Source organism: Poecilia formosa, unplaced genomic scaffold, assembly GCF_000485575.1.
Source record: "Poecilia formosa unplaced genomic scaffold, Poecilia_formosa-5.1.2 Scaffold192, whole genome shotgun sequence".
Taxonomy (NCBI): domain Eukaryota; kingdom Metazoa; phylum Chordata; class Actinopteri; order Cyprinodontiformes; family Poeciliidae; genus Poecilia; species Poecilia formosa.
In genome coordinates, this window is record NW_006800131.1 from 641,827 (window position 1) to 658,740 (window position 16,914).

The 16,914-nt window shown below is 36.9% G+C and overlaps 1 protein-coding gene across 2 annotated transcripts; it reads right to left on the reverse strand.

The window, feature by feature from the left end:
* Positions 1–8,245: 8,245 nt before the first annotated feature.
* anp32e (acidic (leucine-rich) nuclear phosphoprotein 32 family, member E) lies at positions 8,246–16,120 on the reverse strand. Of its 2 annotated transcripts, none has more exons than XM_007566531.2 (7): positions 15,925–16,120; positions 12,900–13,049; positions 12,255–12,377; positions 12,009–12,171; positions 11,611–11,702; positions 9,894–9,933; positions 8,246–8,852 (listed from the first exon to the last, which is right to left on the reverse strand). In XM_007566531.2, the coding sequence occupies exons 1-7, from the start codon at positions 15,976–15,978 to the stop codon at positions 8,764–8,766; spliced, it is 711 nt and encodes a 236-aa protein (XP_007566593.1). In that variant the 5' UTR covers positions 15,979–16,120; the 3' UTR covers positions 8,246–8,763. The 2 variants fall into 2 exon arrangements, with proteins under 2 accessions (XP_007566593.1, XP_007566592.1); XM_007566530.2 differs by having other exon boundaries at positions 11,575–11,702.
* Between the last annotated feature and the right edge of the window lie 794 nt (positions 16,121–16,914).

Consider the following 16,914-nt stretch of genomic DNA (forward strand, 5'->3'; position numbering starts at 1 on the left):
ATCCATCCATCCATCCATCCATCCATCCATCCATCCATCCATCCATCCATCCATCCATCCATCCATCCATCCTTAACAACAGTCTAACTGTGAGCTAAATGTGTGTGTGGTTTATTTTTCATTTGAAAATCCAGAAATTTTACTCAAGTATTAGCAGAGGTACTTTATAATAAAAATACTCAAGTAAAAATAAAAAGTACAGCGTAGTTAAAATACTCCTAAAAGTTTTTTGTTTTTTTTTTCAAAAAAGTTACTCAAGTAAAAGTAACTGAGTAAATGTCACCAGTTACTAACCAACTCAGGTTACAAACCAATATTTTAAAAATACTCCCAATCCGCCATTTTCCACACTAATGCTGAAAATCAACAGCCAAAAGAATGACATCATCTGCGAAAAGCAGATATAAAGCCCTAAGGATGCCAAACGTTTCTTTATCTTCTTTATTTTAAGTCAAGCCATGTCTTTAGGGCGGGATCAACACTCGATCTGCAGCTTCAACATGATCCTGGATGCTGTGGAGCTTCGAGGCCCTGGGCAGCGACTGCCAGCCTGACATCATTAACTTCAGCTCCAGCTCGCCATCCGGCTGCCGACGTAGCAACAGAACTAAAAATACTTCCTGTTTATTACACACACACTCACACTGGAGTGCATTACTTTGACTTGTATGTCATCCTGGACAGTAACCGTTACCTAATATGCTGTTTTATGACGTGATGATCACTTTTGCTCTCAGAATGTAACAGTGGAAACATCACTAAGCTAATAACTCACCCAAACACACAAAATTACCAGCTAACTTGGAGGAAACGTGAAATTGTGTAGCATCTGCATGTATCCATGTCTCATAAAAAGACCATGACCAGCAGAAGGCTTTTAGGTCAAAGAGTTTAAATATTTCAGAGGAGCTAAAACGCATCAGGATGTCACAACCTACAATTCAACAGAACTTAGATATTCTGAATTTTTAAGTGAAAACTTTTCTCATTCGGAGGCGAAACCTAAAGCACACAGAGTCGGTCAGAAAGGCGTTTTTAATCTTAAATCTGACCCATAAGCCTCTGCTAACGCGCTAGCATCTGAACATGAACCCTGCCAGCAGGGACTGATTCATATTTCATCAGAAAAGCTGCGCTATAGACTGACTGACTCCTCTGAGGAAACGCAAGCCGGAGCTGATAAATGTGCTTCGTATTGATCTGTGGGAACGCTTTCCGAGAAACAGAAATGTAGAATGCAATGATCTCTGCAGTTTGGTTATTGCAAACATATTATAATGTACAAATGTAGAAAGAGGGTTTTTTGTATTTATTGTGAAATATCTACCAGTGATGGTCAAACCAATTCTTTCTGGGTTATGGTATTTAATATTTAACTCAGAGCAGTAATAAGGAAATACTCTGGCACTGACACAACGCTATGTAAATGTGCATTCTGTTGGTTGAATGTTCCCTTTGTACTGCATAGATGCCCAGTAAGGAAATATTCTCCTCATTTACAGAGAAATAAAACACTTCTAATTTTATGATAATTTTAATGTGAAAAGCTGCATGTCAACCAGAAACAATGAGGTCAGTATCTGATTCCCGGCAGCCCTGCCCAAACCCAACCAACCAATACACAACCAACCAACACACAAATAACCAACTAACCAACCAACCAATACACAACCAACCAACACACAAATAACCAACTAACCAACCAACCAATACACAACCAACCAACCAACCAACACACAACTAACCAACCAACCAATACACAACTAACCAACTAACCAACCAACCAATACACAACCAACCAACCAACCAACCAACACACAACTAACCAACCAACCAATACACAACTAACCAACCAACCAACTAACCAACCAACCAACCAATACACAACTAACCAACCGGTCAACCAACCAATCAACCAACCAACTAATACACAACTAACCAACTGGTCAACAAACCAATCAACCAACCAATACACAACTAACCAACCAACCAACCAAGCAATACACAACTAACCAACCAACCAACCAACCAACCAACCAACCAACCAATACACAAATAACCAACTAACCAACCAACCAATTCACAACTAACCAACCAACTAACTAACCAAACAATATACAACTAACCAACCAACCGATCAACCAACCAACCAATTCACAACTAACTAAATCAGTCAACTAACTCACTAACGAAGCAACTAACCGAACAGTCAGCATGTCATCAGGAGAACAACCAACCAATCAGTCCACAACTAACCAACCAGCTAACTAACTAATCAACAAAAGAATCAACCAGTCACTTACCAACCAAACAGCAACTCAACCAGAAGTCAACCAACCAACCAACCAGCCCATCACTAACTAACCAGTCAACCAACTAATTAACTAGTCAGTCAGTCAAAGAACCAACCAACCAGCAATCCAACCAGAAAATTAACCAACCAATAAACCAAGCAATGAGTCACTCAAACCACTGAACCAACCAACCAACCAACCAACCAACCAACCAACCAACCAACCAACCAACCAACCAATTCACAGCTATCCCTTTAAGAAATAAACCCCTAAAATAAGAGCTAAAGCTCTTTAACCACATTAAGGCAACACTATAAATGATTCTTCTTCCTTTATGAATGTTTGTCACTATATCAAATTAATCCACAACATGTTGCAATAAACTATATAGCTGCTGTTTTGAGTTCATTTTCAAGCAACATAATGGCATGAAGAACACCTGTCAAAGATCAATAAACTTTAATTTATAACAAATGTTTACCACTGTAACTGGAAGACATTTTGAATAAATTAACAAAACAATAAATAAAATTAATTGTGAAATCTGTCATCAAAATTGTTCTTCAAAAAAAGGGAAAGTTGAGACCAAAACACCAAACTGAAAACCTTTAGAAAACAATCATGGAAATTATTGAGTCTGTTTTAATTTAACATGAGACTAATTGATTTATTTGGAGTGTTTTCTCAGACAGGAAGCTCCCAGAGGAGGCGTGTGTGTGTGTGTCACTGTGTGTGTGTTCACAGCTGCTGCCTCCATCAATGGACAGTTTATCTGTTTGAGCTGTTTAAACTTCACAAAGTGGATCAAATGGAGGAGAAGAATAAAAACGGAGGCTGGGCATCGGAGGTCACGACTATTAGCATCCTGATCTTACCTCCTTGTTTCCTTTCCTCACTCCCTTCGCTCCTGCTTTAATGTGGCTGGTTTCAAGCAGCTTCTGCAGATCAAATGTCCCTCAAATCAAACAGAGAAGCAAACGTCTTGAAAAACAGCAACGGGATTAATCAGAGTGGAAATAAAAGATCCAACAGAAAGAAAGCTGTGAAATGATCCTTTTATTTAGCTCCAACACTCAGCTGGAATATTACTTCTAAAATGCTGAAGTCATTTATAATTTAAAGCTCAGCAGGAAGACACAGGAAGGAAGAGAAGACCGCCCCCTGCTGGATAAACGATGAACAAAATCTACAGAAATAACGAAACAAATATTCATTAAATTCAACAATTTGACTCAGAAAGTGAAACTACTGTATTTAATAAATTCATGACAACCAAAGTTATGTATTTTAATTTTCTTTCTTTAAATGTTAATGTGTCATATTTAAACCCAAACTTACACAAAAACCCACAAAGTATTTTTGTTCTTAGTACACTTTAAATAAGACAAAGCTAACTCACTAGTAACCTTTAAGGAAGATATAGGACCTTATTTTGAGTCAGTAATTCCTTAATATTGATTTTAAAAAGTACTAGAGACTATTTCACTAGTAAGAGATGAAAATGTCCAGTTTTAGGAGAAAGAATCTGCCGGTGAAGCTTTTTATATAAATATTATTTTAGATTTAATAAATATTAAGAAGATATTTACTTAAAACTGTCTTCTATATCTTGCTAAAAAGTTGCTTGTATGTTAGTTTTGTCTTATTTCCAGTGCACTGAGGTATTTGCATTAGAAATAGACCAAAAATAATTAGTCATATTTTGTGTTTTTACAGTGCAGCTTAATCTTTAGTAGAAATGTCACTGACAAGTATGTTGACGTATTTTACATTTATATGCACTTAATGAATGGTTGGGGCTCCATATGCATGAATTACTTTAATCTGAAAAGTGAACTTTGGATCACTGAGTAGATTCAGTCCTTTCTCTTCTTATCACAGCTAACGCTAATCTTGGAGTGATGAACCAAAAACAAAAAATTATGAAGAACTTCAGGAGGGGTTTTTTGGGCAAAATTTTAAATTTAGGTCTGGAAAAAATGTTTTTTTATTTTTTTATTCCAATTAGGATTTCTAAAGAATAGTTTTAATCACATTACTACCAACAATCAGCTGATTTTATGTTATAATATTTTTTTTATCCCTGCAAAATTAAAATTAATCTAAGTTCACTAAATACATCTTTAACTTAGCAATCAAAGGCCTTGTTCACACGTAATCGAGTCTTTATAAAAACAAATATGTCCGCCACATCGTTTAAAAATACAATATCAACTTGAGATCAGTTTCAGAAAAGTTTTCATCTACATAAATCTGATGTAGATGAAAACTACAAACCTGGGTTTGGCAGGTTGTTGTAAACCTGCCAAACCCATAGGGGGCAGTGTGGCGCAAAGCAGCCAATCAGATTGCTTCAAAACAGCCGCGACTTCCTGTTACAAATTAAACATGGCGCCAGTAGGTTCGTTTGTGTGGATAAATAGCTGAACTACTTTTAAAATAGCGTAATAGAATATAAAGTTAATAAAACACAAAGTTGATCGGGAATCACGTCAAAGCAAATATGTGGATAAATCAGCGCATTATTTGTCACCGACTGTAAACAGAAATAAGGAGTTTTCTCAAATCTCCACTTTGGTCGAAGTTTTCCTTTTATAAATTAATTTTTTTTGTGATATTAAACAGAGTTTTCGTGTGGATTAACGGCTCAAATGTAGGAAAATATATTTATTTTCCCCAGATTTCTGACTACATGTGGAAAATGAGCTACAAACGTTTATCAAAACTTGTTTTTACCTCAACAGGTCCAACAGATTGTGTCCTTTCTGTTGCTTCCTGACTGAAATATTCCTCAGTTAAGGAAATAAAAACAGAATAATAAAAGAGGAGGCAAACAAACCCAGCAGCAAACTGAAGTCATAATAAATAGATTTTAATGAACACTGTTAATGCTGATCTGTCAGAGATCATAAAAATAACAAAATGACAGACAGACAGAAAGTCAAACAGCAGGTTGAGCCTAAATTGGTTTAAAATGACAGCTCTAAAAAAAAATCAAAGATGTCTCCCTTTGTTAATTCAGGCTTCCTCCACTTCCTTCACTTCTCCTTAAATTAGCTTAGCTCCCAGTTTCAGAATCAAGAAATCCCCTTGTGTTTAGTGTAGATGTTTATAACCAAGGTCAGAATTAAAATTTAAAATCTGCAGGAAAAAGACAAAAGAAAGAAGGAACAACTACACTGCAAAAACAGAAAATATTAGTGTTTCTAATGCAGATATATTAGTACGCTTGAAATAAGAAAAAACTATATGTAACTTTTCAACAAGAAATATGAACTTTTTAAAGTCAATAACAGCTTAATATTGATTTAAAAAGGAATAAATCCACTGGCAGATTATTTAACTTATTGACTTTAAAGCACATATGTCTTGCTGAAAAGTTATGTGTGTGTGTGTGTGTGTGTGTGTGTGTGTGTGTGTGTGTATATATATATAAATACATATATATATATATATATTATCAACTATACTAAAATATTTCTGCAGAGAGCAAAGAGAAAGAAGGAAAAGTAGGAAAAAAGGAAGAAGACTAAAGAACAGGAAGAGGAAAACATCTAAACAAAGAAAATAAACTATTAAAAAGCAAGAAAGGAAACGAGAAAAGGAAGGGAAAATTAAGCGCAAGATGTAAAGAAGAAAAGATAGAAGAGAGGAAAAAGGATGAAAGGAAGGGAATAAGGAAGGATGCAAGAGAGGAGCAGAAAAGAAAGAAAAAACGCGAGAAGAGGTGGAAGAAAACAGTGAATCAATAAAGAAAGAGAAGCACGAACCAAGAAAGAGAAAAATAGAAACAAAAGGATTAAAGGATGCAAAAAAGGAAGGAAATAAGAAACAGAGGAATAAAACAAGGAGGGAGAAAGTGAATGACATAAGGAAGGAACATTTAAAAAATTAAATAGGAAATAAAAACTGGAAATATTTTTTTTTTTCAGACTTGTAGTTGTAATTATGTTGGTTTGACACTTTGTTGCTCCACAGCGCCCCCTTCTGATTACAACAAAAAGAGCCTGAGGAGGAGAGGAAAGGAGTCAAGGATGTTAAAATCTGAGCATGAGAGCAGGAAGTGGGCGGAGCCTGAGCTGTGACATCATGGTGATCTGACAGTTAAAAAAACAAACAACGAGCCGCTCGCTTTAAAAATATTAACAGCTGCTGATTCAAAACAACATAAACCAAGAAGAAGAAAAAAACACATTAAGAAAACAAAACACTCAAATCAAAGAAAACCCACAAATCTAAGATTTCCTTCCACTCTATCACAAAAAACGACGTACAACGAGTCACACACCGAAACGACAGGGTCTGCTTGTGTGGACCTGAGGAGCGGCAGGTCTTCCTATCACTACCTGGAGAGGAGCGGACATGGCTGGATCTACGCGGCTCTGCCCTGACAAACATGGCTTCCCTGAAGGGCTCCCAGGTTCTGACGGGGAACCAGCTGCGGCACCAATCAGCTCTTAAGTTTGTTTTTAAAAGATTTCCTGTGGGTTTTGTCGCTGCAGGATCATTTGAAACAAGAGAATTGCAAAGATTTAGACATAATCTAGAGTAAGGGAGTTCAAAGTGGGTCCAGGGGCCGTTCGCGGCCCCTGGAATTGATTTTTTGCGGCCCAACGCCAACCATAATTAAAGAATGAATTAAATAAATTAGGACAAACCTACGACTTTTGAATGAAAATCTACTTAAAAACTGTTAACTGCAACACAAAGTGTTGTCATGGTAACCAGAACCACATCTGCTCATTCACTGATGCTCTAAAGTTCACCTGACAGCAACTGTTTTCAAATGAAGACTGACCTGGATCCTGTTTTTATCGCTGAGAACAGACAAAATATTTTCTGTTTTATTCAGTCGAGCCTAAAATAATTAGCTAATGATGCCTTTCATTAATTTACTTAAATTAATTTCATTTGGATTATTTCTTATAATTTTTAATAATAATTGTGTTGTAATTGTCTTGTACTTACTGATTTCATTTATTGACAAAATGTGTGTTGTCTAGTCTTTTTAACATTGTTTATATAACCTTTGTTTTTAGCAGAATGATGGATAATTCTGGCAAAGTTTACAAAAAATGTTAATTAATGTGCATTGTCCCTACCAAATGAATTAATACGTTTTAAAAATGACAAGGAAAACATACAAAAACAATTTAATCTGCTATCCTGTTCCTATAAGAAAAATCAGATTACTTTATTTGTTTAATTAAATTAGATGGTGTTTACTTTATTGTGGAGTAGTCTAAAAAAAATCCAATTTTTGGTGATTTTAGCTTTTTAAAATGATATTTGGCCTGTGATTAATTTTGATGTGATAAAAAGTTTGGACACTCATGATTTAGAGGTTTGAAAATAAACCAGTAAATCATAGCTTCCAATCAGACAGACAGATATATAGTGGACTTTTATTAAAATATTAAATTATTCCAATAGAAAGCAGCAATTAGTTCCTGTATATTAGGCCTAGTTTCTAGTGCATTTGAAATATAAAACTAACTTACAAGTAACTTTTCGTCAAGAAATATGAGCTTGTTTTAAGAAAATATTTCCTTAATATCGGTGAAAAAGTTCAGTTGTCAGATTATTTCACTTGAAGTATGGGAAAAATGAAAACATTAAAATGAAAAACATTTAATTTCCCTTTGGGATCCATAAAGTATCTTTGAATTGAACTGAATTAAATGTCCTGTTAAAAGTGAAGTAATCTGCCAGGAACTAGAACTTGGTTGCTAGGCGACGGGCTGGGGTTGCTAGGTAACGTGCGGTGCCAGTGGAATTAGTACTTATTTTGTTGAAAAGTTGCTCATAAGTTATTTTTGTGTTATTTTAAGTGTAGAAAGATATTTAAACTAAAAACTCGACCAAAAGAACTTGGTAAAATAATGTAAGATTATTTTAGTAGAAATACTTGAAGGATCCAAGCTGGGTTTCTGTTTTCAGAGGGTTGTTTAAAAGCCTGTGTAGTGATTTTTTTGAGCAGCTCTCTGTAATAAAACAACCTGGAGTTACGGATGTGGACAGATATCTCTCGTATTATCTGAATTTGGGAGTGATCGGCTCTCGGTTTAAAAGGTTTTCCCTGAAGATTTGCGAGAGGCGTGTTTAGCGGGTTTCTGTGCTTGGAGATTGACATTGGCAGGAGCTGCAGCAGCCTGAGGAAAGCAGAACATCAGCTACCCAGCATTCGGGCCAGGGGGTTCTGGTTGTGGGCAAACACTGGGTTTGACCTTAAAGCAGGTTTTCTTTTCTTTTTTTTGTTAAAGGGAAACGTGTGGAGTCTTCAGCTGGAGCCAACAGGTAAAGTTCACATCAAATTTCTTTCTCTTTAAATATAATTTCATCTAAAAAATGAGTGACTCTCTAACAAACTGAAACCAACTATCTCGGGTAGCAGCGCCGCGGCTGCTGCTTGGTGGAGGTTGGGTCCAGATGGGGCGGGACGACACGTGGACGACAGCCGGACGGACGACTAGTTGTCCTCATCATCGTCGTCGTCATCCTCGCCTTCATCGTCTACGTCTCTCTTCCTCTTCTGTCCCGGAGCGCCAGGCTGCTCCTCTGCAGAGACAGGAGGACACACAGAGCCTGAAAAAGTATCCACACCACTAAGATTTCATCATGTTTTGTCACATTACGAATAGAGCTGAAACGATTAATCAGTTTAATTGTGATTAATCGGTTTAATCATGATTAATCAACTATTGAAATAATCATCCGCTAATTTAGTAATCAATTAATCGTTAACTGGAGCATACAGACTCAACTGAAGTCATTTTCTGAAAGAACAATACAGTTAAAGCCAGAACAATTAAGCCAAAACAGAAGCAAAATATATATACATTTTAGATTTAAATTAATAAATAAACCTTTAATGGGTAAACTAGCAAAAACAAGAGGCCCCACATCAGCACTGAAACGATTAATTGAATTAATCATGATTAATCGATTACTGAGATAATCATAAACTAATTTAATAGCTGATTAATAATTAACGGAAGTATACAGATTCAAAGAAAACAATTTGCTTAAAGAATAACATTTTCAGAGCAGTAATTAAGCCAAAAATGAACAATATATATATATTTTACATTTAAGATAAACAAAAAACCTTTTGCCTGTAAATGTTTTACCCAGAACTCCTCAGACAGCATTTTTCATGTTCACCTGGTTCAAATTCACCAAAGGAAGCTATGCTATTACATTTTAGGCAATGAAATGTTTCATTATTTAAAAAGGAATTGAATAATTTTTTTATTTATCTGTCTTAATGCTTTTCTAATAATGTTTTAGAAAAGCTTAAATGAAAAAGCTGCAGAATGAGCCAATTTTTTATCTGATTAATTGCCAGAATAACTGATTAACTGATAATTAAAACAATTATTAGTTGCAGCTCTAGTTTAGATTGTGGAAAAAGCGTGAAAACTCTCCGTTTAGTCTGACTCAGTCTGAGCTTCTTTATAAAGAAAAATGAAGAAGTTTCAGTTTTTGAAAAAGAAAACTGAAAACAATTGATCACTTTCCTTCCACTTTGTCTCAATCACTTACAATTCTCGTAAAAATAGTAAAAGTTTGAATTTGAACCAGCTGCAGCATCCTCACCTTCCTCCTCTGCATAGTCATCCTCATCCTCGTAATCTTCCTGAAACGAAGAGCAGACACACAAAGAGACGGAGATAAATGTAAAACTTTAAAGTTAAAAACGTGAAAACCGTTAGATGTTTCTGATTGGACGACACTAATAAGGCTCTTTGTCTATTCGTCAGGACAACATGGAGGCCGAGTCAACAACCATCGGACCAACTCTGACTGGATCTGAAGCTTCCCGAGTCAAAAACAGCTTCAAAACGCACTGCAAAAACACAGAACATTACCAAGTACTTATGGTCTCTATTCTGGTCCAAATGTTAGAACACTTCAAATAAGACAAAACTAACTTACAAGTAACTTTTCAGCAAGAAATAGGAGCTTGCTTTAAGTCAATAATTTCTTAATATTAATTTAAAATATACTAGTTTCTCTGGTAGATTGAAATAAGAAGACTAAGGCAATGTGGCTTAAAAGTAAAATCTCAGATTTTTTCATCTCTGATCTGATTTTAATCAACTTTTTTCTCGTTTTCTTTTCTAGAAAGGAATTACAAATGGCAGAAAATACTTTCAAAAAGTGGATTTTGTTTCAGACATCCCTTCTGTGAGCTGGACAGCAAAGAATTAGAGGCAGATTAAAGTTTCTGTTTGATTATGAGAATAACATAATAATATTAGCAGAATAAAGATTCAGTTTTACCAGAATAAAGTTGTTAATGAGAAGAGCTCTGATGGACTCATCTCAATCTGACATGACCAGATCAGTCCATGTGGTTTGTCAATCGTTTTAAAGTCCTGCCACTGATAATAATTTGATTATGATGTATAAAAAAGTGAAGTATTTCCTTATTTGTAAAAAATTACTCCAATGTGTAACTCCACACAATTCTCAATGTTCCTCATTACATTTATTTTTTTTTTTAACTTTTGTGTTGGAGTTCTCATAAAATTATTTCTTCATTCTCCTGAAATTTCGACTTTATTCTGATAATATTAACGCTTAATTCTCTCATTATTTCGACTCTCTTGCCCTAAAACTGCATTTTTGCAATATTATGACTTTATCATGGAGATAAAGTCATAATATTGCAAAAAGTGAAATGACTTTATCTCCATGATAAAGTCATAATAGTTGTAGAGTTCACCTGAACTCAAAGTTAAACAGAAACTTTAAAACAAAATGGCCGCCGCTGACATCACTCTGAACTACGGAACCGAAGGAGTCGATTGGAGAAAAAAAATCCCATTTTCCAAACATTAACTCTTCCATCAATTGATCAAATTGATTTATCGCTCAGAGCGAACCAAGACATTTTTCTCATATTAAAAGTGAAATAATCTTCCAGTGGAACTAGAACTTATTATTGACTTAAAACAATCTTGTATATTTTGCTGAAAAGTTCCTTATAATTTAGTTTTATTTTATTTAAAGCGCAATAAGATATCTGAACTATAAACTAGATCAAAAACAGTTTTGTGTTTTTGCAGTGTGGACCGTCAGTGGTGGTTGTTCTGGTGCTGAACTTGAACCACAACAACACTATGCCTGAGGAGAGTCCATCTAACTGGACCGGGTCTAACAGAACCAGCAGCAGCTCTGATGCAGGACTCTGTTCTCTGCTGTGTGATGGGATGGGAGGGATGGAGGGAGGGGGCCGCTATGAGTCCTGAGGTTTCAGAGGCGAGTTGCCCACCTGGTTGGCCTGGTTCACCTGAAAGCTCAGTCCCACCTCTCTTCCCTCTGAGCCATCCTCATCCTCCTCTTCGTCATCCTCCTCCCCGTAGTCACCGGTCGGCCCCGCCCGGTCCTCGCCGTCCTCGTCTGTAAGCAGAGACCGACACCAAACGTTTTCACAAGCAGACAGAAACGTTCCCATGAAGGGCAGGACCGTACGGAAGAGGATTAGGGACAAGAAACCAAAAACTAAATCTGACATTTTTATCAGGATTCCGACTCTAAACTCATTCTAATTCTGTCAACCTTCGTCTAAATTCAAACAAGTCAGAGTTCTGAGATTAAAGTAAGAGTTTTTAAAAAATTTTCTGCTCTTGTGGGCCTCGCCCTCTTCCGAGGTGCTGAGTCGTTTCGGTCCATTAAACCGGGCTCGGGCGGAGGTCATCCTCTCACCTTCATCGTCGGCCTCAGAGTCCGGCGCCTCGTTGTCCTCCTGATCGAAGCCGTCCAGGTAAGTCACCTGAGGCAGCAGCTCGAACACGCTCTCCCTGTAGTCCTCCAGGGAGGTGATCTCACAGTTAAACAGGTCCAGACTCTGCAGGCTCTTCAGGTTTTGCTGCAGCAGGAAACGTCACAAAGTCAGACTCTCCTAATAATAATGACAAACTAAAACGAACCAAACTAAACGAGGTAACTGACCAGCGCCTCCAACGTGCTCAGCTCTTTAATCTTGTTCCCGCTCAGGTTGAGGTAGGTCAGGTTGGGACATTTCTGTGCTAGAGTGTCCAGAGACCCCGATAAGTTGTTGTCACTCAGCTCCAACTGAGAGGAAAATGACTGGTTTAATATTCAGGAGAACAAAAATAACTTCATGTAGACATTCCTGCTTGAGCCTACATTCAAAAACAGAGCTTTATAGCTGAAAATCACAGTTTTAGCTAAAATATTACAACAGCAGACCAGTGTGGATGAGTTTATTTTATCTACAAACTGAAGATAAAAATACTTATTCATGTTACCAGTGAAACAAGTGAGAGAAACAACTTATTACTGGGATCTGAAAGTTCATTGTTTAGTTTTGGGTTTGAGACCAGCACAATGGCGACACCTGGTGAACTAACAGGTGAACTACATATATTATTCAATACAAAAACAGACACAAAACGCTTCGTTTCCCCTCCACCGCCATTAGACATTTCTGAACTATTTAAATTAATTCTGCATTTTTTTAGCATATTGATTCTCTGAAAAAACATTTGAATTTAAATCTCTTAAATTTAAACTTGTATCTCAAAGTCAGAGTGTAAATGTTTGCTGTTCAGGTGACAGGTGAGGTGGGCTTACCTTCCGTAGTTTGGGCAGTGAAGGCAGCTTCGCCAGAGAGCTCAGACCGACGTTGACCACGCTGAGGAACTCCAGCTCTGTGAACTCATCCGTCAGACCTTCGACCTCGCCATCAGCAGATCGACTGTTGTCCACAACCAACTCCACAATCTGAAAGATAAACCCATTGATTAGAAATCATTACTTCTATGTTCACCGAACACAGCAGAAACTGAAACATCCCACTTTTTAACTGCAAATGGATCAGAATGTTTTTATACAATTTGTTTTAGATTGAGCAAAAACAGCACAAATAATGATCATTAATTTACATTAATTTGTCAATTAATTTAGAAACTGTTACACTAATCTGGTTCATGTTTATTCATGACAAAATTAAACAATAATTAATTAATTAAAAAGTAATTGATCAGAAAACAAACAAAACAATAAAAAGGCAAGGGCCTTACATTTTTACAAATAAATAAGTTTTATTTATATTTATAAATGAATTTATTTATTCTGCATTTACATCTAAAATTATATATTTTGCATTTATATTTGGTATATAATTATTAATTATATTATTTACTGTACTTTATTTACTATGCAGTATATATTTATTATTATTCATATATTATAGGATAATTATTACACTAAGTAATTATAGTTGAAATTATTATGTTTATTATGTTCAATATTTAATCATTTAAATATAATAAAATGCAAATAATTAATAATTATTTTTATTTACTTACATTCTAATTTATTTTTACACTAACCTATTTGAGTCTTTGACTCTTTTTATCAAATTTATTTATTTATTTATTATTGACTAGTCATACATATTTAATAAGCTAATAATTAAAAACAACAATATTGTTATCTTTATTAATGTATCTCAATATAGTTTCTGTATTTTTTTAGGACATTGTAATGGTAATGGAAAGGTTGACAGATGAAGTCAGCCTCCACTGGATTATGATATTTGCAGATGACTTTGTAATGAGCAGGGAGGAAGAGGAGGAGGAGGAAGAGGAGAGCCTATGGAGTTGGGGGAGTTTAAATATCTGGGTCTCTATTAAAGCTGCAGTATGTAACTTTTTAAAGAAATATTTTTTACATATTTGTTGAAACTGTCTCTATGTCATGATTGCATAATATGAGAGATAATTTGTGAAAAATCTAGCCTTGTCCCAGTGCCAACTAGAAACAACCAATCATAGCCAGGAGGTGGGTCTTAGCGTTGTCAATCACTCTGTGTTGCTGCTCCTCCTAAGTAGTGAATCCTCAGGCCAGTTAGCAGGCCACCAGTGACAGCAGATTAATAGTTTTCCAGTAATGGTAAGTTGTTTCTCCCCCTTTAGCACACTAAGCAGTACATGAGATTGATTGACAGCGCTAAGAACCTCCTCCTGACTCTGACTGGTTGTTTTTGGTTAGGAGCGGTGCATTTCTTCAGATGGTAATAGCAACTCAGGGAGGATGTGGAGGAGATCAATCTGTTCATAGATTATCTCTGTCTCATATTATACTCTCATGACATGGTGATAGTTTTAACAAATATGTAAAAAAGAAAAAGAAAAAAAGAAAGTTATGTACTGGAGCTTTAACTAAACCTGTGTTTTGTGTAAATAAATAACAGTGTAGTTTCTGTTGTATTGGTGAGACTACTGGTTTTACTCTGACTAGTAACTGGTTTATTTCCCAGAATCCTTTGGTCTTCCAAGCCTTATATAACGTAAGAGCCTGAGCAGAGCATCAGCCTGCAGCTCCATCATCATCTGCGCTGTGAGTGTGCAGGGTTTAACCCACTGTAATCTGCATGCAGAGTGCTGCAGGAAGAGGAGGAGGAGGTGGAGGTTTCTCTGCATTAACCATCTGCCGGCTTCCCCCAATTTATAAAACATGACCGCAGCGTTTCATCTGTTCAAGTAAATTAACTTGGAGTATTATTTAACCTGAGCTGCTGGTTATATAATACACAGACTCACACACACACACACACACACACACACACACATGCAGCTTTAAAGAACCGGTTTATGGGAGCAGTCGACACAACCGGGCACACCAATATCTGCGCTCACAGCTCCTCGAGAGCTACGTGAACACACAGTAATCTAATTTCTTGTACTCTAACGGCTCAGGTGTAACGCCATCTTGTTCCGTTACGTCGTCCTTATTCCGTCGTCGAACCCCCCGGTTACCTGGTGGCCACGTTACCGGGGTGTAACGCCGCCTTGTTTTAACCAGTTTCTGTAGGTCACCGAGTCGACATTTTCGCGTCGTCGTCGAAAATTCCGCTCGACACGAAAGCTAATCCGCTTTCTGTAGCGGCAGGTCGGTAACGCGTTACCGCTCCGCCGCGCAGCCTGTGACCGACCTTTGCGCGCCAGCGAGCTGGGTCGAACCGAAACCACCGCAAAAAGAGAGAAAAAAAGAGAAAAGAGACGAAAACACAATAATTTGACTGTGAATTAAAGTGGACATTGCGTGGCGTGACCGGACCTGTTGAAAGAAAGTCTGCTGTAAGACAATGTCGTCGAAGTTTAAAGCGGCGGCGACTTAAAAATGTCCGCTCATAAAGGACGAGCGAGTCTATAACGGACATCAGATGAGTTGTTGTTTACCCACACCGTACTCCAGAAAAAACAGATTAAACACAAATAATATTATTATTTCAAAGAGGAGTTTCCCCGAGGAGCAGATACGATGAAAAAAGTTATAGCCGAACAAGTTTTAGGAATTAGCAGCGTGTATCGACCGTTGAGCCGGAGTGAGAGACGGAATTTTGTAGGAGAGCAGGGGGGCGGTACGACCGAGCAACCCCGTAAGATGCTCCACATATACCTCAAACAACTATAACGAGCTGGGCTCTAACTCATACTGTCAGCGCGTCGATAAATATAGTTTAGCATGCAATTAGCCCGCTCGAACTCAATAAAGGGAGTAAGTAAGTGCTGAAAGGCGAGAAGCAAGGTCCGGGCTCCGGACGCGCATCACGGACAACAATTACCACCTTCTTACAGTCTAAGTCGCGTACCTCTGCTGGGCTTCGGTTCCGCAGCTCTAAAGTAATCCTCTTCTTCATATCCATGTTTAACTGTGACGTGTGGTTGTTTAGAACCGAGCGCTGAGCAGTTGAGAAAAGTCCCGGGGATCAGACGGGTAGCTGCCCTTCTCTGTTGGCCGCAAGTTGCCTACTGATCCTCCATGATAACTTGCGCCCTGCCCCCTCCACTACAGCCCCGCCCACCGAAAGAACGGGGTTGGCCGTCCCTGTTTTCCTCGCTTCTGATTGGTCGATAGAGACGTCAATCACGATCATCGGCATAATAATCCTCTATCTGGATGGCTTAAAAGGCGTAGGAGTTGTAGTATTGGATGCGGGTGACATTTTTAAATTTGTCGGGGTTGTTGATCTAATCAATCAATTAAAAATAATATTAATGTAATTGTTACCAACAGTTTTGCCGAATGTTTAAATATATATTTTATTAATATATTATCACAACAAATGTAAGAATATCCAAAATCTATATTTTTTAAAAGAAAATATTTTATCACATTACTGAGTAGCTCAATAGTTGGTTTATAAATTATAACGGTTTATAAATTTATAATGGGATTATAAATTATAATCCCATTATAATTTATGTATATAGAGGTTTTTCCTATAACATATACTTTTTTTTAAATTGATCAGTTCATAGATACTTATAAGAGCAACTGCTAGTAATCCATGACTTTCATTTTCCCTGTATTATAAATGTGACATGACAACTGGCCACTAGGCTGGATGAAAACCTATTTTTATCTTACACCACTCACAGTGACAATGGTGGCAAGAAAGTTAAAAAAAAAACAAAAACTTATAAGCATATTGTTGTAACTTCTCATGATCAGTCTATTAGAAACCTTTCCTTACCAAATGATTGTTTGGCATTATTGGTAAACCGCCCCATCCCCTCCAAAAAAAACAGCCTTTTCAATCCCATCATCACAAACATAAACATAGATTTTGATATGGGAC